Genomic DNA, 24,649 nt, shown 5'->3' with positions numbered 1-24,649 from the left:
TCGGTACAGCCACTTTTCCCGTTGAACGCGAAGGAAGATAACGAAATTGAATCAAAAGCGCACGGTATTAAGAGCGGAGAAGGAATAGAGCAGCTCAAAATTAAGACAGTCCACATCTCGTTTACGCCATTTTCTTTTTTCGATCCTTCAAAATCAGTTGTATGAAATATATTTTAGGTGTAACGGTTTAAGTTCAAAGTAAAGCGAAATAGTGTGAAACCATATCGATATAACATATTATTACAATCGAAAAGGCGATTAGTCGTTGAGCTCTAAAGCTCGTATCGATAGCCAAGCGCGTGTACTCGATATATCGATACAATCGGTCAGTGGTTAAGCCAGCTCTACTGCATATTATTTTGTTTTCTTTTAACGTTAACATTTCGTTTAAATATTATTTTAGTTTGTAACAATCCCGCAAATAATTATAAAGTGAGTGCTAGCGTGGAAAGAGGGCCCCATTGCCAAATTAATTGCCTTATGCGACGGGGAAAGCGATTAGCAGCGGGGTGGGGACATCGGACATCGGACAGAGTTGAAACGAGAGAACGCTCTATATTCTCTATTATCAATGCTACCAAAGACCATGTACCGGCGCACTTGTTAAAATGACTCTGACTTCACCTTGACTAAAGTACACATAATGTACACACATTGCAGTGGGAGAGATGGCGAATCGGGATGATAACAGTTACTGATTTTATTTTCCAGTTTTCACCCCATATCGCTATATATACATATATACTCGCCAGATCCTACATAAATCGAAAATGTTAAAGCTACGTAATCTATTGGCCGTCGGCAAAGGCAACAACAACGCTGTCCGGTAAGAAAAACAACATGCATATACTAAATAAATTGAACACAAAAAACTGCCCCCACAGCTGTGTCCATGTACATATTTGATCAGTGTTGTGGAATAGCCATAGGTACCTGTACCTGGATACCAGCTTGTGGCACCTATTTTAATTGCCTAGATTACCATGCACTGGACTCCAAAAGAAAATGTTTGAAAATATTATATACTTGTTTATTTAAAGATTAGATGGAAATAACAAACTTAATGCTTATTACATGTATATAAATTGAAGTATTTGTCAGGATCTTAAAGTTTTGTTTATTTAACTATCCTCCTATCTAGACGTCCCTTATTTTTTTAAATAAGGTATTTTAACATATTTATATTTCTTAGTCTCCTAGAGGATATATACTCTTTGTACTTATTTAAAAACTCTTTAACTTTATTTTAGTAAAAAAGCTTTGAGCTTAGTAGTTATTGCTTGCCATTCTTATTGGCTGACCAACATATCTTGAAAAGTACCTGCTAGGTACCGTCCTTGTAGGTACACAAATCGCGTACCCTTTCCAGCACTGGTATTCGCACTCCTACACATTGATAGGTACATATATATGTATGGTTGGTTCCAAATTCGTCGTGTATTTACATATATGAAAATGCCGTTGCGACGTCAGCAAGCAAAAACGTATGCAACAACAAAATAAACACTTCGGTGCGAATTTTGGTTACCCTTCATATAAGAACACTGCTAGTGTATATTTTGTATTTTTAGGTTGTAAATACATTTTCCTCTGGAAAATTGGAATAAAGTATATTTACAGAGGTTGCTTTTTTCCATTTATTGGTTCAGTGTAAAGGAAATAGCTTATTCTTTTTTTTATCTTTTTCTCCTACGGTCCAATTCAATTGGCCTACTTTGAGCGAATATTGATAAGCGCTCTTCCACAAATTGAATATTATATCTTCGATCTGAATGATACACTTATTAAAAAGGTTATCTAAAAAAGTTGGAACCAAATTGTGTAGAACGTATCTTTTCAAAATTGATGTTGAAGGTATTCCGAAAACATTTTAACTTATTCAGAATATAATTAAGATATTACAAGTTGTATTTCTAATCTATTTAATGTACCCATTATTTGTACTTTTAGCTCCCTGTCCACCACACCGAGCTGCAACGATTCAGAATCATGGTTCTCCAAACTGCTCGTCCGGAAAATAGAGCCAACCAAGGAGTCGCACAGTCGCATGCTCAGCGATAAGGAAATCATATATGCCCTTCATACCCACAACGTTAGGCCCGATTCCATGGGCAGCTATTTAAATAACTAGTAAGTGAATAGCATAGATTGCAAGTGTAGCATAGATTGTTAAAAGTGCCTTACCTTTATCACAGCAAAAATACTGTCGCTTTGATCAACGAGAAGAAGGCAAACCTCTCCACCGAGTTGGTGGCATCATGGACCGTTCAGGTGGGCGACATGGATCAGTGCCTGCACCTTTGGAAGTACACAGGAGGCTTTGAGAAGATAGACCAGGCCAAAGAAGACCTTTGGAATGATCCCGAGTATCTCAGCTTGATGCAGGAGCGTTCTAAATTCTTGCGCTCCCGTCATCTGCAATATCTCTTGGCATTCAGCTACTGGCCGCAGATCGCCAGTCGTACCGGCAAGAACATTTACGAAATGCGGTATGGTCTAGAGTGTTTTGTATTCGAAAATGCATAGCTAATTAATCCAATTATCTCAGCTCATACCGACTGACCCCTGGCACCATGATTGAGTGGGGAAACAACTGGGCCCGCGCCATCAACTTTCGGCAGCATAACAACGAAGCATTCGCCGGATTCTTCTCGCAGATCGGAAGACTGTACAATGTCCACCACATTTGGTGTAAGTAACTCATGATTTACTTGTATAGATTTAAAATATTGTCATATTTGATTTTCTTACGAAAATAGGTTACAAATCTCTGCAAGACCGTAAGGAGACCAGAGAAGCTGCCTGGCGATCCCCCGGATGGGATGAGTGCGTGGCCTACACTGTGCCATTAATCCGCGACATGCACTGCCGTGTCCTGGCGCCCACAGAGTTCTCGCCCTCACAATAATTGGCACACTTTCTAGCGATCTGAGTAAATGGAGTTCATCAACGCCTAAACAAATTAGCTGTGAAAACGCCGAGAACGCAACTTCGCCTATTTTCCTGTTGAATAGTTATTGTAAATAATGCCAGCTACACATGCAATCATTTAATTTTTTTTTTTTAAGTATACTATAAGGTCAAAGTGAAAATTTCTACCCAACATTTTTACGAACCTCTATGTGTGTATCGCCTACGGCCTTTGAATTTAACAAAACCAATTTTGTTTTTATAAAATAAAGCAATTATGAAACTGTTATAATGTTGGTATTAAAACACATTCCGCAAAAGAGTCCATGGATATGGGAACCACCCAATTCCATAATTACAAACAGCAAAATAGGTGATGAAAAAGTAGTATACCGCATAAAGTTTTAATCAGATCGTTGTTTTCTTGAAAATACTTGTTATCCTGTGAATAAGTGGTATAACATAATAATAACGTATGATACATTTGATTTGCCTGCTTAGTTGTTGAAACTTATTTAATGCACATAATAACTTCGATAAATATTTAATCGTCACATAAAAGTTAACTAAATATTTTGCTATCCTCGCCAGTTTCTTAACTCTTTAAGAGGCATCATAACATGTGTGCGAGATTTTAACATCGTTACTAAATTAACTAGAATAAAAGTTCGACGAACTTCTCTTTTTTTTTTTTAAACCGTTGGGTTTTGGTTCTTAGGAATGTGGAATGTTATTGTGTCGTCTTTTGGCCTAATTAATTCAATTCTAAACAAATTTTTAAGAACATTTGTCCAAACAAATTTAAAGTCTTTTCCACCGTAGGCACTATAACAAAAATATGTAATGAAATCACCTTCTGATTCTCAATTTTAAACCTAAAACCATTGTTCAGAACCAGCCAATCTCGTTTATACCTAATATTATTGGTTAATTGTTTGTGAAAATCGAATGGCTATGGGTTTTTTCGCAGTCCCCTTCTCAGATGAAAGCCTCAGAAATTTCGACTTTCAGTTTTCAGGCAAGTGAAGAGGAAAATGAGTACTAGGAGTTGTACCAACATCGCAAGGGAATAGATTTCGGTTCTTGATGCTATATTGTGCTGGACTGCTGCGGGTAGTTCACCTATAAGGATATAAATTATATATATTAGGGGTATGATTTTCACTAAAATATGTTGACTAATACCTGTGAGCACTTGAACTTGGACAATCACGGTAAACAGTCTGCCAAGAGAACAGGAATAGTTGCCGCTATCGGATAGCTTGGCATCCCCAATGGAGATACGACTGGTTAGCCACACATCGGAAACGCTGCAATGTGCATAATGTATATAAGAACTCAGACTTATGAGCTGTCATTTTGTTTATTATCTACCTTAAGCGCCTATTGGTCATTCCTTGGAGCGGTTCCTCGTCCTTGGCCCAGGTTATAAACTTGGTGAAGTATTTCTCCAGATCCTGGCCAGAGAATTTGTGCTGCGTCTGATTTGTGTTGCCAATTAAATTAAGCTCACTAGTCGTCTCATTGATTAGTTTTTGTACAGCATCGTTTGCAGATTCAGTTGATTTTAGAATGGTTTGGCGTTCTTTTTGGAAAAAGCTACGCGATATTTGGCATTGTAGATCGACGGTGCTTCCTGACTTATAATAACGATCCCCCACGTCCCTCTCGTGCTCATCGATTATCCTTAAAGGGGGTTCTGAAAGTGGAAAACTTGACACGTTAGATTCGCAATAAGATTGCATATGATTAATGTGATCCATACCCAAGATAGTGAGATTTGTTGTGAATACCCGGGGAGGATGGGTGGAAACCTGGCACATGTAAACTCCGGCATCTTCAGTCTGCGTGGGATTGATAAGTAACCGCCAATTGTTCGGGTACTGGAACTTCACCCGAATTCTCGGGTCTCCACTGTAAGTCACGTTGCCAACGGTCAGGAGCGATACCTTCTCTGCCGTTCGCCGGACCCACATGACCTGGAAATTCGTAAAATCAGAAGTAAGTACAAGGAAATAGTAGAAACCACGTCACTTATGTTTCTCTCTTAAAACGTCCTATCGACTGTCGGTCTAACAGAAACAAAAGAGAGGATCGAATTAAGAAAATGGCGGAAAAGAAAATTGGCTCTCTTAAGTTTGGCTTCTTCTTCTTCTAGTCGAAACCGAAAGTTTCTCTTTTCTCTCATTTCGTTTTCTTCCTTTGCGAGCATTATACAAAGAAAATGGCCGACGCGTTAGAATTAAACCTTTTTTTTATTGTGTTGTGCTAAAAAGTGCTAACAATTATGTAAAACGCTACCAAATAAGTGCCAGCAGACTGGTGTAATGAGATGCATTCAGAAATTATAATATTTATCGTTTAATGGCCAAGTTTTGTGCGTTTAATGGGGTTCCGATATTGCACACACACACACCCAAACATCCGTATAATAGTACACTTATACATACATATGTATATGCAAAAAGTGCTATGTTGTGTTGCGTTTTTTGTTGCAAAATATGATGTGAACATTTTATAAAGGGTATTTAAATTAAATAGTAACTAAATTATATTTATTTAAAAAAAAAAACGGTTTTACTTGTCGTTTTTTGTTTTGTTTTTAATGTGTTAATTAAAAATAAAGTAAATAAAATCCGTGAAAGCATAGAGCTAATATATTTCCAATTGTTATTGGTTGTTTGTTTCATCAGTTGTGAAATCAATCAATTGTGCAAACCAATAAATGTGTACATTTGTATGTATGTGTGTAGATGTGCATATACATACATAAATATGTATGTAGGTATGTATGTTTGTCATATGAAAATGACGTTCACTTACAGTTTTGTCCTTAAGCATACCGACACGGCAATTGAGCACCGCTTCCGTAAACAAATGTACGGCGGAAACGAGGTTGTCACCCGAGGTTGCCGAGTTGATGGGCTCCTCAAAAAAGGGTCCCCAGTGGTGTTCGTGGTGGTGCTTGCTACGTGGTCGTTCTGTGACACGTGCGAATCCTGCCAAGATTTAAAAAAGTTTCCGAAAAATTAAATCCAAATTAAGAGTATACATACATGTGTACGCATGTATGTAAATATGTACACAGATGGTGGTAAGTGCTTTTTTTATAAACTCCATATACTATACCCTTTTGTTTTCTTTAAAGAAAACAATTGATGTAGGTATAACTGTTTTGCGCTGCTATAAACAAAAGCTAAATTTGTGAATTTTGTTTATGGTGCCCAAAATGTTAAAAAATGTATTTTCCCAAACTTGACTGCCAAACGATTGGAACTTTTATAACGAGCACAACGTGGTATGCCAATGCACATTTCGACCATTATTAATTTAGTTTTAATCAAGAAATTGATTATTTTTGGACGGAAAATGGGGACTGTTGTCAAAATTCAATATTTACAATGGGTTATTTCAGTCAAACTTTGCTGAAAATGTTCATATAAGTAGCTATGTATACATATGAGGGTTTGCACAGCAAATGAGCAATGCTATCCCACTTACCACTTGCTGTCCAATGATTTCTGGTGCGCGTGGAATCGATTGGCTGTTTCATGGTACTCCTGTCCACTTTCAGGGATGCAAATGCTGTGGTGGGCATGGTCGCAGTCGTTAGCTGATCCGTTGTCCCCAAATTTTTGATTGCAAGGCTATTGCTGCTTAACTCCACGCTGCCTGGTGTCTCCATGGGTATTTTATCCCGGCTCATTTTCGTGGTAATGGAGCTGTACGGAGCGTTAGACGCCTCGACTGGCATTTGGGAATGGTCCCCGTCCTGGTACTGTGATGAAAACGCGTAAAGGGTTGCCCTTGTGGCTGACAGGTAATCAGCAGTTGATAATGTCGATTTAGTTTTATTATAGTCATCAAAAAGTAATGTACGATTCTCGCCGTTTCTGGATTGTTCACTTGCGGAGGGGGGTTTTGTTTCGACGGATGCCGTGTCTGAATTTAAAGAACAATATAAATACAATAAATACTTCAGAAACATGATGTATAAATATGAGTTTAGCTGCACAGAACATTTTAATGGCCCCATTGTCTTAAATCTAAGTTCATACAAATATGCAATATGTTAAAAACTTGTTAAGGTAATTAAATGGGTAAAATTATAAAGGGGATGGGAAAAAGGTTCTGACTATTCACTGCTATCTAAAATGTTTACTCTTTAGTTCTTACAATGCACTTAAGAGTTATGGGCTTAAATCTGTGGTATTAGTTTTAATCTGCTTTATAAAAAATACAAAATGGTTTCCGTTGAATTCCTGAAATTCAGATTTTATTTAAGAATGGTTACTAAATTTCCTTTTTTCCATGTATTTAACATAAAGAAATTACACCCATTGCTTCCCATAATAAAATGTTTTAATTTTTACTATCCGCATGAATGAATGAACAACACAGTTTTGAACTTAATTGACCGAAATAGAAAGTTTGGGGTTAAATGTCCGTTGCAAGTCTCTAAGAAAACGCTGTCCATTAAGAATAATTGAACTTCCCCTAGCTGATGCTACCTTGATAAGTAAAAAAGCACAAAACATGGGGAAAAGGAGTCATAACAAAGGCATCGGGCTTATTTAAGTGCTGTTTTGTAAACAAAGTTAAGGGAAACTTAAGGGCTACACTTACATAGAACATGAACTTGCGATCCAATCACCAAGACAATTGTGAGCAGTCGAAGAAGGCTCAGACTGGGACTGGTTTGTGAATTGTAGGAGAGTGGCAGCGTCTGGGCAGCGTTCGATGCTGGTGATAGTGTCCTATATCCTTTCGGAAGCCTCATCCTTTGCACGGGGCGACGTGACTTACGGATTGTGCTCGAGAGAAATCAGTAACCTTCATCTTAGTTCCGAGAAAACTCAGCTGCTTTCCGGCACCGAATCTTGTCGATCGCTGAGCGACAATTTCCCTCTTTTCTTTACCATTTAAATTACTGCAAGAGAACGTTGTAAAGTATTCATGGCAAATCATTTGCTTAAGTTATTCTACCCACATGTAAATTAAAGCATATCATGAATAATTGAATTAATTGTTGGGAAAATCATTTCTTTGTCCTTACTCCTACAATTATTATAGCAAATGCATACAAATTACGATAAACTTTAGTTTGTCTGTGCTCTTTTATGTCAGCCATTTGGAAGTTTGGAAAAAAGTCACCTAATGCTTAAGCTTCCGCTTGATACATTTATATCTACAAAAATGTGCTCTCAAATTTTTTATTTTACTGCAATTTTATTTCTTTTCTTGTGTTGACTTTTCCAAGTGGCCGATGGATAACAAAAAAGCACTTTAAAACCCAATAAACTGACCAAACATCTTAAAGCTTTATTAAACCGGAGTAAGATATTGTGAATTTGTGTGACCCAGTTTAATGGCAGGCTATAGGTTTTGCTTAGAAGGTTGTGAGGGAGACGTTAAAGGCCCTCGAACAATGGTTTGATCAGCATCTCTGGGCCCATGGGACTCGACTATTCAAATAATGGGAGGAGAACTATTAATTCTTGGCTCAAGGCATGCAAAGCAAAACAAATACAATAACGAAAAAATGCCCCGTGCGACATGACCCGGTTTTAGTAGTATGAAGTATGAATAATTTTATGCTTTTAAAACTGCTGGCTCTGAAAGCCACATATGTATGTGTTTGCCTTGTGGAAATTGCCCGCTTTCATTTGCAATGTCTTTAAACAAATAAATATTGCCGCCAAATAAAAACATAAACACAGAATAATATAAAACAAAAACTAACAGTAAGGCGTTGAAAATTTGAATTTGCTTTGCGGTAAATGTTAATATTTTGTCAATTATAAAAATCGCTTCCAACGATGGGCAATATATTTGGCATCAGACCAGTGAGTAGCGGGGAATTTGATATTTTGGGACACTTGCCAGCGGCATTATTTCCTATTTCATTTTGAGTTCGTCTCCGCTACCAGAATTACAGCTTCCCGTCTATACAGCCATCGAAAATGATATATATTTCTGGCAACAAGATTAACTTTTTGCCCATGGCGCAGTTTTTATTTTCAAAATCTAACGAAACGTAATAGTCTCAATTCTTGGAATACTCGTTGAAACTCAGCAATGTAGATTACATTAAATTATTTATATTATTTGATTAACTTTTTATTGGAATTCTTGATTAGGTTCAGCAATTAATTGGTTCCTTAAATATTTATGCAGTTTGACAGCTCTTTTTTTTCTATCTTTGCTTTCACTTACCATGTGCAGCGATGTGTTGGCCTGTCTACCATTCAAAATACCTGGTCGGTATTGCGGCGATTAGTAAATCCCTTGCTCTGTTGGCACAAGTCACATTTGTACAAAATCCACTGGCACGTTTGCATTAAGTTAGCTTAAGTAAGCAACAACAAAAAAAAATGTTGTAAAAAAATATTACTCTAACCAGGCGTTTAGAAGTTTTTTCCTGATTTTTTATTAACACATTTGTACACACCACAAAAAAAAAACAGATAATTTACTCGAACTATTTCATAAAGACGGTAGGAAATACGCAGATGTACTTTGGTGCGTTTTATTCATGCGCTCTATCCGGCGAGCACGTAGGTATCGCTTATCCTTGAAAACCGTAATGAACTGTCGTTGGCAAAAACTTTGGACTCCATTCCAAGCGTCCAAATGAAAAGCCGAGCACAAGTGAGTGAAAGCTGGTCTGCACACTCAAATCCTGTGAGTGAGCCACTCGGAGGGGATTTCTGTTGAGTCCTTTATGCTACTCACCACTGCTCAGGACATCTCCCCTTATTGGGGAAACTTTTCTTGTCCCAAAGCTTTTACTTAGGATTTTATTAAAGTTGGGAAATTCATTGCCTGGAAAAGTTTGGTTTCTTTAATTAAGTCCTAAGTGAATGAATTAATATGTACATATATCAATGTTAGTATTATTTTCAATCAAAACCAACAAATATTTTATTACCTTTTATTGGTATAACTAGTTTTTATTTTAAATTAACTGAGTAGCTTTATTTAAGTTGTAACAAGCTTACAAGTAAATTGCTTTCAAATATATGTCTGTACAATTTGAATGTCAAAAGTCTTGACGGCGATTTCTTTACAATACATTTTACGAGACTTACAAAAAGATAACTTGTGTTCTTGAGTTGTTATACATTTATTGTATTAGTATTTATAAAGCAGTATAACAGATTTTAGGCCATGCTAAAAAGGATGATGATCTAAACTAAAAGATATAATAATACGTGTTTCCTAAAAAGTATTATACTTGTACCTAAATAGTGGTCTACAAATTTTAGATCAAATGTTACAAAAGAGTACGCGGTGACAGTCTTGTCACAATTTGTAGTGACTAAAATGTAGGGATTAAGTCTACGGTGTTGTCACCAAACAAAATAAAACTTTCAATGAGCCAGGGCTAAAAAAAAGGTTATTTATAATGTCCCACTATTATAGCTTTCAAAAAACTCGGAATACGATAGTGTCCCTTATTTAAGATTCCCACTCAAAGGATGCTTTGGATTTGCACTCACAGTAGTAGAATTTATACTAAAACCCAGACACATCGGATATTTCAATGTGTGTATACCACACAGCAATTAAACCGAAAACAACATTTACAAATTGCTTTTGCTTTTGTTATTGCATATCATATTCACCAAGAATGCATACCGTGAGTGGCAAGAATCTGAGCCGCGAAGAGTTAGAGGAAGTAAACAAATGGCTGCAACAAAATAGTATTAGCACTCAAAGATTGCGTCGTGAGTTTTCCGATGTTTTACCGTTGGCCGAAATATTCAAACGCGACTATCCGCGATTGGTTGATCTCTACAATTATCCCAAGAAGAGTAGTGTTCAGCTGAAATTGGCCAATTGGGAGACATTTAACTTTAAAGTGTTATCCAAGTTGAATATGACGTTGACCAGAGATTTTATGGAACAAATGGCAAATGGTGTTAGTGGTGCCGCCGAAGTCTTGTTGCATGAAGTGATACGATTGGAGAAACGACAACGCCTGGCAGAGCAACGAAATGCGGCATTGCGGCAAGAACATCTTTGGGAGGAAAATGATGAGGTGAAAACTGTTGTGGTCAACAAGCAGGTGGGCGATGGCATTGTTCAGGTGCCACAGAAAATGATCCTATATTCGCTGTACGAGAAAATTGCACGCGATAGTCAGGCAAAGGATGTTATCATCGATGCGTATCAACAGCGATTGACCCACATGGAGAGTATTATTAAAATCAAAACGGAACGGATAGACGAACTTCTAATGCAGATGGGAAAACAACCACAAAAGAGAGCTGCTAGCAACGCATCCAATTGTTTTTTTGCTTACGATGGCAAGGACTCCCTAACCCAGAAGCATATAAATCCAACGCAAGTTTCATCACCTACCGATCCGGACAGCTCCACCACCTAATAGGAATCTTTGATTCACTATTGAATAGTTATTTATTGTTAGATTGTGGATCCAAATTACCGATTACCGGCTAAATAGATTACGAAATAGACAAAGTCTGGGCATAATATTTATATATTTGGTAATTGACAATCGATAAGCGCAGTTGATAGCTGAAATGTTTTAAATGGTTATTGCAATGGAAGATCAAGGGTTCTTAGTTAGTTAGTTAGTTTTTTTGCAATTCTTAAGCCATTTTATTTGTTTTCACATTTACAAATTATGTGTTCACACTTTGTTATCACTGCATACCATTGATATATTACCTATTAAATACTGTTTTCTGGCACTCGTCTCTTGCATTGCCTTATGGAACATCACTTTCAGTTTTGTGTAATAGTTCCAACACTTTCTACTTTTAACTACTGCAAGTCGCATATCGCATTCCTCAATCTTACCCACCAAAATATGATCGAGATATTTTCGCAATTTTTCAAACTCCAAGTATTCCCTTATTAACAGTGCTTTTTTGTTTGTTATCCAATCCTGTTTGATTGCCGTCTTTATCTTTTCAATTATGGTATTAAATTCCGCACTGTGACTGGAGTCATTATGTTGATGAGCTATACTAATATGTTTTAGTATTGAAGTGCACGGATCCTTGGGTGAAATGGGAATCTAAAGGAAGGATTAGCATAGATCGAAAAAATATATATGTATATAAAGTTCCTAGTAGGCTAAATACTCCGACTTTAATATGAAACACTTTTTTTCTCATAATTCAAACTACATTTTAGATAGTTCATAACTCCAATAGTAAACTGGAAAATAAATGGTACAATTAAAGAAAAAAAGCATAACAATGAAAAATACAGTCGAACTTCCAAATCTCAAACTTCCCTAACTCGAATTATTTTGCGACTTTTTTTCATACCTATTTGTATCCACAAGTCGAACTTCCATAACACTAAATTCCCTATTATTTTGGTCTTCTATATGTAAAAATGGTCGCTTGTCTAAAATGTAAATATAAAAGAAATATTTATTTGTATTTATTTATTTCCGGCTTATGTACATACCTTTTATAACTTCTAATCTGGTTTTATGATTTTCCAATTCATGAATTTATTATTTTATAGATGCGGTGCTCTTTTTTAGATTGTTTTATACTATATTAAAAAAGGATAAAAATATATGTAAAATCTATGGTATGGTTACACTAACGCTTGTTTGTTGGCAGAAGTTTCGAGTTATGGAAGTTCGACTGTAATCAAATATTTTCATTGCTAGAAGTATATTTTTACGGGTAAATATATCTAAGATGTTACCAAACTTAAAACAAATTTGACTTAAAGAAGTTTGAGACTGTTTTAAAATTATAAGTTAGTACAAGCTCACGCACCGTTTCATTGTTTGGGCTCAGAGAATATTTCGTAACGATTAAATTCATTATCTGTTGATTACAATAATATGAAGCAAATCCTCCCATAGTTTTTGTCACTGAGGTCGTTTTCGTGGTGGGTGGAACTGGTGTAGTTGCGTTCGTTGTATTTTGATTTATATGACAAATGAGGTGATTTTTTCTTATTATGTCCCACTTTTCAGTATTTGACATAGCCAAGCCTGCAACTAAATTTTTGGACATATTTTTATAATAATCAATACACGCTGGAGTCGATTTCGTTGCGTTCATATTTTCCAAAATTTTGTTCAGCTTAAATAAAATGATGGATTCCAGCTCGATTCTCATTTTGTCGTAAATTGTAAAATTTGCGTACAGGCTAGCTCTAATATTACCCGGAAGTTTACCCAAATTTATCGACGAGTCTATCTTACTGAATTGTTCTTTAAATTCCGAATTTTCCAAAGAGTTGTTTTCTCGAATCGTATACCTATTTTGTAGATCATCAAGTCTTTTGTCGATCTCCTCCCACACATTAACTTCTGTGGTCTACAAGTAAAAACTTTATAAAACATTTAAATCTTAACATAAAACACGTTACCTCTGAGCTTGTTGTCACTATAAAATTTTCAGTTGTCGAGATCAATTGGGTATCACTTTCATTCTCAATACTGGATTGTGATATCATATATTCCGTTGTGTCTTTCCCAGTAAAATTTATAATGGTGCTGATGTGCTCGGTCGGTTCTAACTTTGAAAATGTAAGGGTTTTTGTGGGTTCCTTCGACAAAAATCCAGCGGTTGTGGAGTACTTCGTAATGTCCATCTCAGAATATGTCTGAGTTAATGTATTTGACTTATCAACATTAGTATTCAACGATAAATTATCTACCGTGCTTCTCTCAGTAATATTTTGTTTAGTGCTTAACTTTGAAAATGTAAGGGTTTTTGTAGGTTCCTTCGACAAAAGTCCAACGGTTGTGGAGTACTTCGTAATCTCGGTATCAGAATATTGCTGAGTTGATGTTATTGATTGATTGTCGATTGTGGGCTTTCCAGTAATATTTTGTGTGGTGCTAAACTTTGAAAATGTAAAGGTTTTATTTGTGGGTTCCTGCGAAAAATATCCGACGGTTGTGGAGTACTTCGTAATGTCCGTATTAGAGTATGGCTGAGTTAATGTTGTTGACTTGTCAATATTAGAATTCAACGATAAATTCTCTATTGTAGTTTTCTCAGTAATATTTTGTTTAGTGCTTAAATTTGACAAGGTAAAGGTTTTATTTGTGGGTTCCTTCGAGAAAAATTCGACTGTTGTGAAGTACTTCGTTGCTAATGTTGTTGACTTATCAATATTAGAATGCGTTGATAAATTCTGTATTGTAGTTTTTTCAGTAATATTTTCTTTAGTGCTTAATTTTGAAAATGTAAGGGTTTTTGTGGGTTCCTTTGACGAAAGTCCCACGGCTGTGGAGTACTTCGTAATGTCCATCTTAGAATATGGCTGAGTTAATGTTGCTGACTTATCAATATTAGACTGCACTAATAAATTCTGTATTGTAGTTTTCTCAGTAATATTTTGTTTAGTGCTTAACTTTGAAAATGTAAAAGTATTTGTGGGTTCCTTCGACCAAAGTCCGACGGTTGTGAAGTACTTCGTAGTCTCCGTATCAGAATATGCTATTGATTGATTGTCGATTGTGGTCCTTCCAGTAATATTTTGTGTAAGGGTTCTTGTGGGTTCCGTCGACAAAAATTCGACTGTTGTAAAGTACTGTGTAGTGTCCGTATCTGAATATTGCTGAGCTAATGTTGTTGACTTCTCAATATTAGAATTCAACGATAAATTCTGCGCCGTACTTTTCTCCGCAATATTTGCTTTAGTGCTTAATTTTGAAAATGTAGAGGTTTTTGTGGGTTCCTTCGACGAAAGTCCCACGGCTGTGGAGTACTTCGTAATGTCCATCTTAGAATATGGCTGAGTTAATGTTGCTGACTTATCAATATTAGACTGCACTAATAAATTCTGTATTGTAGTTTTCTCAGTAATATTTTGTTTAGTGCTTAACTTTGAAAATGTAAAAGTATTTGTGGGTTCCTTCGACCAAAGTCCGACGGTTGTGAAGTACTTCGTAGTCTCCGTATCAGAATATGCTATTGATTGATTGTCGATTGTGGTCCTTCCAGTAATATTTTGTGTAAGGGTTCTTGTGGGTTCCGTCGACAAAAATTCGACTGTTGTAAAGTACTGTGTAGTGTCCGTATCTGAATATTGCTGAGCTAATGTTGTTGACTTCTCAATATTAGAATTCAACGATAAATTCTGCGCCGTACTTTTCTCCGCAATATTTTGTTTAGTGCTTAATTTTGAAAATGTAAAGGTTTTTGTAGGTTCCGTTGACAAAAATCCAACGGTTGTGGAGTACTTCGTAATGTCCATATCAGAATATGGCTGAGTTAATGTTGTTGACTTGTCAATATTAGAATTCAACGATAAATTCTGTATTGTAGTTTTCTCAGTAATATTTTGTTTAGTGCTTAGCTTTGGAAATGTAAGGGTTTTTGTGGGTTCCTTTGACAAATATTTATCGGTTGTAGAGTACTTGGTAGTGTGCACGACACTTGTTTGGTTTCTTATTCCTTCTTGTCCAAGCGATTTTGTAGAGGAACCATCCCACTGAGTATTCTAGAAAGTACAAATTAGAAATAAAAAAAAAGATATTTAACTAAACATTTACCTTTGAAGTAGTGTTTGCTGTCGGTGTACTCTTCGTAATTTTGCAATTACACGAGCAAATATCCTCATCGGGATCAATTACGCAAGTACACAAACAAAGCGGTTCCTCGGAAGTAGTTTCAGTAGTTCCTGTTGTTAGCACATCTGAAGTCTCGGTGGTAGGCAATGTTGTAACTGCTGTATTACTTGTATTTACTAAGAACGTATTTGTAGTTTTCCTACTTGTGTTTTCGGTCTTTTCACTATCCATTGTTATTTCCTTAGAGCTGGAAATATCCGAGTGTATGAATATACTCGTCGATGATAATTCAGGAAGAGAACTAAGCGTTTGTTCTGACTGATTTTTATCCGGTTTTGATATTTCTGTTGCAGTTTTAGATATTTGTTCTGGATTACTTGAACTTTTTAGTGTAATTGAAAATGTGGGTATTGTCTCGATTCCTTCAGTACTAAATTCTTCTGAGTATAAATTTATTGTTTGCGATTGTTTAGTAATAGCGGCATCTGTGGCACTGGCAATTAAGGAAGGGAATGTTTCTGTCTGTTGTTCGTGTTCCATTGCTTTTGATTTATCAGATGTTGTTGTTTGAATTTTTGTTGTTGTGGTTTTTATTTCTGGATCAGTTAAACTTTGTAATGTATTTTCTGATCCTTTATAGGTTGTATAGTCTGAGGAATTTGCATTCGTGTCTGTCGTTATTGTTCCGGTGACCTCATCGCTAAATATTGTAGTAAAACCCGTATTACTCATTGCATCTTTAGTATAACTATTAAGATGGCTTGGTATTCCAGATAAAGTTGGCTTTATAGCAATGTCTTCTGTTTCAAAGCTATCTTGACTTTTCGGTGAACTTGATATTTCCTGCGAGATAGTAATTAAATCTAAGGGTAAAGATGAATCAATGATGTCGGTCATCACTGGATTAGTTGAGCTATGATAAACAATTTCATATTGAGAGCTTGTTACATTTTCTATGATTTTCAGAGATTGTTGACTCGTTGCTTTATATGATGTCGAAAGCAAACTTGGTATTTCAGAAAACCCACTAACTGGATGTGACAATAGTGACATAGATTCTGTCATTGTATTATGTATAGGCAGGGAATCGGGTGAAGTATTGGTGTTGGAAATAAAATACTCAGTTGTTGTTTCAGTGGTAACTTTACTTTTAAGAGTTGATAACGTCGACGATTTTAGTTTAGAAATATGTGGTGTACTTAATAAACGCATAGACTTAGAGGTCACATCTTCTGCACTCGAACTTTGAAATAAACTAATTGATGTCGATTGCGGTATAGTCTTCGGAAACTCACTTGTCTCCTTTGGAATTATTTGATCCTCTTCTGCAATAGAAATAGCTTGTGTATGACTCGCTATTGAACTTGGTTGCGGGAGAGAAATCGATAGAGTTTTTGTATCTTCTTGAGATGTTTCATCTTCTTGAACTGAACTGCTTTCTTCTGTTGTGGATTGAGGTAAAGGAGTTAAAAATTTCGTTGTTTTCTTTTGAATTGTTTGATCTTCTGCACTCGAAACAGTAGGCAAACTATTTGCCATTGTACTTGATTGAAAAGGAGATATCGATAGTGTCCTTGTATCTTCTTCAGATGTTCTATCTTCATCTACACTTTGACTTGAAAATATACTTTTAGTTTGAGTACTTGTTTGAGGAAGCTTTGTTGATAGTGTCCATGGCACTTCTGTCATTTGATTTTCTTCTTCACTAGATTCTTGAAATGAACTGCTTTCTTCTGTTGTAGATTGAGGTAAAGGAGTTAAAAATTCCGTTGTTGCCTCTTTAATTGTTTCAATTTCTGCACTCGAAACTGTAGGTAAACTTTTTGCCATTGTACCTGATTGAAAAGGAGATATCGATAGTGTCCTTGTATCTTCTTCAGATGTTCTATCTTCATCTACACTTTGACTTGAAAATATACTTTTAGTTTGAGTACTTGTTTGAGGAAGCTTTGTTGATAGTGTCCATGGCACTTCTGTCATTTGATTTTCTTCTTCACTGGATTCTTGAAATGAACTGCTTTCTTCTGTTGTAGATTGAGGTAAAGGAGTTAAAAATTCCTTTGTTTCCTCTTGGTTTGTTTGATCTTCTGCACTCGAAACTGTAGGCAAACTATTTGCCATTGTACTTGATTGAAAAGGAGATATCGATAGTGTCCTTGTATCTTCTTCAGATGTTCTATCTTTATCTACACTTTGACTTGAAAATATACTTTCAGTTTGTGTACTTGATTGAGGAAGCTTTGTTGATAGTGTCCATGGCACTTCTGTCATTTGATTTTCTTCTTCACTGGATTCTTGAAATGAACTGCTTTCTTCTGTTGTGGATTGAGGTAAAGGAGTTAAAAATTCCGTTGTTTCCTCTTGAATTGTTTGATCTTCTGCACTCGAAACTGTAGGTAAACTTTTTGCCATTGTACTTGATTGAAAAGGAGATATCGATAGTGTCCTTGTATCTTCTTCCGATGTTCTATCATCATCTATACTTTGACTTGAAAATATACTTTTAGTTTGAGTACTTGTTTGAGGAAGCTTTGTTGATAGTGTCCATGGCACTTCTGTCATTTGATTTTCTTCTTCACTGGATTCTTTAAATGAACTGCTTTCTTCTGTTGTGGATTGAGGTAAAGGAGTTAAAAATTCCGTTGTTTTCTCTTTAATTGTTTCAATTTCTGCACTCGAAACAGTAGGTAAACTATTTGCCATTGTACTTGATTGAAAAGGAGATATCGATAGTGTCCTTGTATCTTCTTTAGATATTCTGTTTTTATCTTCACTTTGACTTGAAAATATACTTTCAGTTTGTGTACTTGATTGAGGAAGCTTTGTTGATAGTGTCCATGGCACTTCTGTCATTTGATTTTCTTCTTCACTGGATTCTTGAAATGAACTGCTTCCTTCTGTTGTGGATTGGGGTAAAGGAGTTAAAAATTCCGTTGTTTCCTCTTTAATTGTTTCAATTTCTGCACTCGAAACAGTAGGTAAACTATTTGCCATTGTACTTGATTGAAAAGGAGATATCGATAGTGTCCTTGTATCTTCTTTAGATATTCTGTTTTTATCTTCACTTTGACTTGAAAATATACTTTTAGTTTGAGTACTTGTTTGAGGAAGCTTTGTTGATAGTGTCCATGGCACTTCTGTCATTTGATTTTCTTCTTCACTGGATTCTTTAAATGAACTGCTTTCTTCTGTTGTGGATTGAGGTAAAGGAGTTAAAAATTCCGTTGTTTTCTCTTTAATTGTTTCAATTTCTGCACTCGAAACAGTAGGTAAACTATTTGCCATTGTACTTGATTGAAAAGGAGATATCGATAGTGTCCTTGTATCTTCTTTAGATATTCTGTTTTTATCTTCACTTTGACTTGAAAATATACTTTCAGTTTGTGTACTTGATTGAGGAAGCTTTGTTGATAGTGTCCATGGCACTTCTGTCATTTGATTTTCTTCTTCACTGGATTCTTGAAATGAACTGCTTCCTTCTGTTGTGGATTGGGGTAAAGGAGTTAAAAATTCCGTTGTTTCCTCTTTAATTGTTTCAATTTCTGCACTCGAAACAGTAGGTAAACTATTTGCCATTGTACTTGATTGAAAAGGAGATATCGATAGTGTCCTTGTATCTTCTTTAGATATTCTGTTTTTATCTTCACTTTGACTTGAAAATATACTTTTAGTTTGTGTACTTGATTGAGGAAGCTTTGTTGATAGTGTCCATGGCACTTCTGTCATTTGATTTTCTTCTTCACTGGATTCTTGAAATGAACTGCTTTCTTCTGTTGTGGATTGAGGTAAAGGAGTTAAAAATTCCGTTGTTTTCTCTTTAATTGTTTCAATTTCTGCACTCGGAACAGTAGGTAAACTATTTGCAATTGTACTTGATTGAAAAGGAGATATCGATAGTGTCCTTGTATCTTCTTCAGATGTTCTATCTTCATCTACACTTTGACTTGAAAATATACTTTCAGTTTGTGTACTTGATTGAGGAAGCTTTGTTGATAGTGTCCATGGCACTTCTGTCATTTGATTTTCTTCTTCACTGGATTCTTTAAGTGAACTGCTTTCTTCTGTTGTAGATTGAGGTAAAGGAGTTAAAAATTCCGTTGTTTCCTCTTTAATTGTTTGATCTTCTGCACTCGAAACTGTGGGAAAACTATTTGCCATTGTACTTGATTGAAAATAAGATATCGATAGTGTCCTTGTATCTTCTTCAGATGTTCCATCTTCATCTACACTTTGACTTGAAAATATACTTTCAGTTTGTGTACTTGATTGAGAAAGCTTTGTTGATAGAGTCCATGGCACTTCTGTCATTTGATTTTCTTCTTCACTGGATTCTTGAAATGAACTGCTTTCTTCTGTTGTGGATTGAGGTAAAGGAGTTAAAAATTCCTTTGTTTCCTCTTGAATTGTTTGAATTTCTGCACTCGAAACAGTAGGTAAACTATTTGCCATTGTACTTGATTGAAAAGGAGATATCGATAGTGTCCTTGTATCTTCTTTAGATATTCTGTTTTTATCTTCACTTTGACTTGAAAATATACTTTCAGTTTGTGTACTTGATTGAGGAAGCTTTGTTGATAGTGTCCATGGCACTTCTGTCATTTGATTTTCTTCTTCACTGGATTCTTTAAATGAACTGCTTTCTTCTGTTGTGGATTGAGGTAAAGGAGTTAAAAATTCCGTTGTTTTCTCTTGAATTGTTTGATCTTCTGCACTCGAAACAGTAGGCAAACTATTTGCCATTGTACTTGATTGAAAAGGAGATATCGATAGTGTCCTTGTATCTTCTTCAGATGTTCTATCTTCATCTACACTTTGACTTGAAAATATACTTTTAGTTTGAGTACTTGTTTGAGGAAGCTTTGTTGATAGTGTCCATGGCACTTCTGTCATTTGATTTTCTTCTTCACTGGATTCTTGAAATGAACTGCTTTCTTCTGTTGTGGATTGGGGTAAAGGAGTTAAAAATTCCGTTGTTTCCTCTTTAATTGTTTCAATTTCTGCACTCGAAACAGTAGGTAAACTGTTTGCCATTGTACTTGGTTGAAAAGGAGATATCGATAGTGTCCTTGTATCTTCTTTAGATATTCTGTTTTTATCTTCACTTTGACTTGAAAATATACTTTCAGTTTGTGTACTTGATTGAGGAAGCTTTGTTGATAGTGTCCATGGCACTTCTGTCATTTGATTTTCTTCTTCACTGGATTCTTGAAATGAACTGCTTTCTTCTGTTGTGGATTGGGGTAAAGGAGTTAAAAATTTCGTTGTTTCCTCTTTAATTGTTTGATCTTCTGCACTCGAAACTGTGGGAAAACTATTTGCCATTGTACTTGATTGAAAATTAGATATCGATAGTGTCCTTGTATCTTCTTCAGATGTTCTATCTTCATCTACACTTTGACTTGAAAATATACTTTCAGTTTGTGTACTTGATTGAGAAAGCTTTGTTGATAGTGTCCATGGAACTTCTGTCATTTGATTTTCTTCTTCACTGGATTCTTGAAATGAACTGCTTTCTTCTGTTGTGGATTGAGGTAAAGGAGTTAAAAATTCCGTTGTTTCCTCTTGAATTGTTTGAGTTTCTGCACTCGGAACAGTAGGTAAACTATTTGCCATTGTACTTGATTGAAAAGGAGATATCGATAGTGTCCTTGTATCTTCTTCAGATGTTCTATCTATATCTACACTTTTACTTGAAAATATACTTTCAGTTTGTGTACTTGATTGAGGAAGCTTTGTTGATAGTGTCCATGGCACTTCTGTCATTTGATTTTCTTCTTCACTAGATTCTTGAAATGAACTGCTTTCTTCTGTTGTGGATTGGGGTAAAGGAGTTAAAAATTCCGTTGTTTCCTCTTTAATTGTTTCAATTTCTGCACTCGAAGCAGTAGGTAAACTATTTGCCATTGTACTTGATTGAAAAGGAGATATCGATAGTGTCCTTGTATCTTCTTTAGATATTCTGTTTTTATCTTCACTTTGACTTGAAAATATACTTTCAGTTTGTGTACTTGATTGAGGAAGCTTTGTTGATAGTGTCCATGGCACTTCTGTCATTTGATTTTCTTCTTCACTGGATTCTTGAAATGAACTGCTTTCTTCTGTTGTGGATTGAGGTAAAGGAGTTAAAAATTCCGTTGGTTTCTCTTGAATTGTTTGAATTTCTGCACTCGGAACAGTAGGTAAACTATTTGCCATTGTACTTGATTGAAAAGGAGATATCGATAGTGTCCTTGTATCTTCTTCAGATGTTCTATCTTTATTTACACTTTGACTTGAAAATATTCTTTCAGTTTGTGTACTTGATGGAAGAAGTTTTGTTGATAGTGTCCATGGCACTTCTGTCATTTGATTTTCTTCTTCACTGGATTCTTGAAATGAACTGCTTTCTTCTGTTGTGGATTGAGGTAAAGAAGTTAAAAATTCCGTTGTTTCCTCTTGAATTGTTTGAATTTCTGCACTCGAAACAGTAGGTAAACTATTTGCCATTGTACTTGATTGAAAAGGAGATATCGATAGTGTCCTTGTATCTTCTTCAGATGTTCTATCTTCATCTACACTTTGACTTGAAAATATACTTTCAGTTTGTGTACTTGATTGAGGAAGCTTTGTTGATAGTGTCCATGGCACTTCTGTCATTTGATTTTCTTCTTCACTGGATTCTTTAAGTGAACTGCTTTCTTCTGTTGTGGATTGAGGTAAAGGAGTTAAAAATTCCGTTGGTTTCTCTTGAATTGTTTGAATTTCTGCACTCGGAACAGTAGGTAAACTATTTGCCATTGTACTTGATTGAAAAGGAGATATCGATAGTGTCCTTGTATCTTCTTCAGATGTTCTATCTTTATTTACACTTTGACTTGAAAATATTCTTTCAGTTTGTGTACTTGATGGAAGAAGTTTTGTTGATAGTGTCCATGGCACTTCTGTCATTTGATTTTCTTCTTCACTGGATTCTTGAAATGAACTGCTTTCTTCTGTTGTGGATTGAGGTAAAGAAGTTAAAAATTCCGTTGTTTCCTCTTGAATTGTTTGAATTTCTGCACTCGAAACAGTAGGTAAACTATTTGCCATTGTACTTGATTGAAAAGGAGATATCGATAGTGTCCTTGTATCTTCTTCAGATGTTCTATCTTCATCTACACTTTGACTTGAAAATATACTTTCAGTTTGTGTACTTGATTGAGGAAGCTTTGTTGATAGTGTCCATGGCACTTCTGTCATTTGATTTTCTTCTTCACTGGATTCTTTAAGTGAACTGCTTTCTTCTGTTGTAGATTGAGGTAAAGGAGTTAAAAATTCCGTTGTTTCCTCTTTAATTGTTTGATCTTCTGCACTCGAAACTGTGGGAAAACTATTTGCCATTGTACTTGATTGAAAATTAGATATCGATAGTGTCCTTGTATCTTCTTCAGATGTTCTATCTTCATCTACACTTTGACTTGAAAATATACTTTCAGTTTGTGTACTTGATTGAGGAAGCTTTGTTGATAGTGTCCATGGCCCTTCTGTCATTTGATTTTCTTCTTCACTGGATTCTTGAAATGAACTGCTTTCTTCTGTTGTGGATTGAGGTAAAGGATTTAAAAATTCCGTTGTTTCCTGTTGAATTGTTTGAATTTCTGCACTCGGAACAGTAGGTAAACTATTTGCCATTGTACTTGATTGAAAATTAGATATCGATAGTGTCCTTGTATCTTCTTCAGATGTTCTATCTTTATTTACACTTTGACTTGAAAATATTCTTTCAGTTTGTGTACTTGATGGAAGAAGCTTTGTTGATAGTGTCCATGGCACTTCTGTCATTTGATTTTCTTCTTCACTGGATTCTTTAAGTGAACTGCTTTCTTCTGTTGTAGATTGAGGTAAAGGAGTTAAAAATTCCGTTGTTTCCTCTTTAATTGTTTGATCTTCTGCACTCGAAACTGTGGGAAAACTATTTGCCATTGTACTTGATTGAAAATTAGATATCGATAGTGTCCTTGTATCTTCTTCAGATGTTCTATCTTCATCTACACTTTGACTTGAAAATATACTTTCAGTTTGTGTACTTGATTGAGGAAGCTTTGTTGATAGTGTCCATGGCCCTTCTGTCATTTGATTTTCTTCTTCACTGGATTCTTGAAATGAACTGCTTTCTTCTGTTGTGGATTGAGGTAAAGGATTTAAAAATTCCGTTGTTTCCTCTTGAATTGTTTGAATTTCTGCACTCGGAACAGTAGGTAAACTATTTGCCATTGTACTTGATTGAAAAGGAGATATCGATAGTGTCCTTGTATCTTCTTCAGATGTTCTATCTTTATTTACACTTTGACTTGAAAATATTCTTTCAGTTTGTGTACTTGATGGAAGAAGCTTTGTTGATAGTGTCCATGGCACTTCTGTCATTTGATTTTCTTCTTCACTGGATTCTTGAAATGAACTGCTTTCTTCTGTTGTGGATTGAGGTAAAGAAGTTAAAAATTCCGTTGTTTCCTCTTGAATTGTTTGAATTTCTGCACTCGAAACAGTAGGTAAACTATTTGCCATTGTACTTGATTGAAAAGGAGATATCGATAGTGTCCTTGTATCTTCTTCAGATGTTCTATCTTTATCTACACTTTTACTTGAAAATATACTTTCAGTTTGTGTACTTGATTGAGGAAGCTTTGTTGATAGTGTCCATGGCACTTCTGTCATTTGATTTTCTTCTTCACTGGATTCTTGAAATGAACTGCTTTCTTCTGTTGTGGATTGAGGTAAAGAAGTTAAAAATTCCGTTGTTTCCTCTTGAATTGTTTGAATTTCTGCACTCGAAACAGTAGGTAAACTATTTGCCATTGTACTTGATTGAAAAGGAAATATCGATAGTGTCCTTGTATCTTCTTCAGATGTTCTATCTTTATCTACACTTTTACTTGAAAATATACTTTCAGTTTGTGTACTTGATTGAGGAAGCTTTGTTGATAGTGTCCATGGCACTTCTGTCATTTGATTTTCTTCTTCACTGGATTCTTGAAATGAACTGCTTTCTTCTGTTGTGGATTGAGGTAAAGAAGTTAAAAATTCCGTTGTTTCCTCTTGAATTTCTGCACTCGAAACAGTAGGTAAACTATTTGCCATTGTACTTGATTGAAAAGGAGATATCGATAGTGTCCTTGTATCTTCTTCAGATGTTCTATCTTTATTTACACTTTGACTTGAAAATATACTTTCAGTTTGTGTACTTGATTGAGG

The 24,649-nt window shown here is 35.5% G+C and overlaps 4 protein-coding genes across 6 annotated transcripts in view; 2 read left to right on the top strand and 2 right to left on the bottom strand.

Moving 5' to 3' along the window:
* Positions 1-300: 300 nt before the first annotated feature.
* LOC6524930 (protein NipSnap) lies at positions 301-3,199 on the top strand. 2 transcript variants are annotated; one of them, XM_015190484.2, is made up of 6 exons: positions 301-432; positions 712-826; positions 1,951-2,130; positions 2,196-2,489; positions 2,549-2,691; positions 2,760-3,199. In XM_015190484.2, the coding sequence occupies exons 2-6, from the start codon at positions 771-773 to the stop codon at positions 2,906-2,908; spliced, it is 822 nt and encodes a 273-aa protein (XP_015045970.1). In that variant the 5' UTR covers positions 301-432; positions 712-770; the 3' UTR covers positions 2,909-3,199. The 2 variants fall into 2 exon arrangements, with proteins under 2 accessions (XP_015045970.1, XP_002100770.1); XM_002100734.3 differs by having other exon boundaries at positions 309-432; positions 753-826.
* Positions 3,200-3,280: 81 nt separating this feature from the next.
* Positions 3,281-9,507, bottom strand: LOC6524929. 2 transcript variants are annotated; one of them, XM_015190483.2, is made up of 9 exons: positions 9,362-9,507; positions 9,127-9,259; positions 7,537-7,840; positions 6,412-6,852; positions 5,734-5,909; positions 4,676-4,889; positions 4,285-4,609; positions 4,096-4,220; positions 3,281-4,032 (listed from the first exon to the last, which is right to left on the bottom strand). In XM_015190483.2, exons 3-9 carry the CDS (start codon positions 7,688-7,690, stop codon positions 3,902-3,904), a joined length of 1,566 nt encoding a protein of 521 aa, XP_015045969.1. In that variant the 5' UTR covers positions 7,691-7,840; positions 9,127-9,259; positions 9,362-9,507; the 3' UTR covers positions 3,281-3,901. The 2 variants fall into 2 exon arrangements, with proteins under 2 accessions (XP_015045969.1, XP_002100769.1); XM_002100733.3 differs by having other exon boundaries at positions 9,387-9,482.
* An 844-nt stretch (positions 9,508-10,351) lies between these two features.
* Positions 10,352-11,397, top strand: LOC6524928 (sperm flagellar protein 1). The gene has a single exon (XM_002100732.4). The coding sequence runs from the start codon at positions 10,457-10,459 to the stop codon at positions 11,300-11,302; it is 846 nt and encodes a 281-aa protein (XP_002100768.2). The 5' UTR covers positions 10,352-10,456; the 3' UTR covers positions 11,303-11,397.
* A 109-nt stretch (positions 11,398-11,506) lies between these two features.
* The window catches only part of LOC6524927, a 37,778-nt gene continuing 24,635 nt past the window's right edge, over positions 11,507-24,649 (bottom strand). The window contains exons 9-13 of the mRNA XM_039373574.2: positions 22,065-24,611; positions 15,422-22,013; positions 13,285-15,369; positions 12,684-13,232; positions 11,507-11,959 (exon numbers count right to left, since the gene is read on the bottom strand). Coding sequence (XP_039229508.2) covers positions 11,570-11,959; positions 12,684-13,232; positions 13,285-15,369; positions 15,422-22,013; positions 22,065-24,611 — 12,163 coding nt within the window. The 3' untranslated portion in view covers positions 11,507-11,569. The remainder of the gene's footprint in view (positions 11,960-12,683; positions 13,233-13,284; positions 15,370-15,421; positions 22,014-22,064; positions 24,612-24,649) is intronic.

This window comes from Drosophila yakuba, chromosome X (assembly GCF_016746365.2).
Source record: "Drosophila yakuba strain Tai18E2 chromosome X, Prin_Dyak_Tai18E2_2.1, whole genome shotgun sequence".
NCBI classification, from domain to species: Eukaryota; Metazoa; Arthropoda; class Insecta; order Diptera; family Drosophilidae; genus Drosophila; species Drosophila yakuba.
Note: the sequence above shows the minus strand (reverse complement) of the source record. Positions and strands in the feature narration are given on the sequence as shown.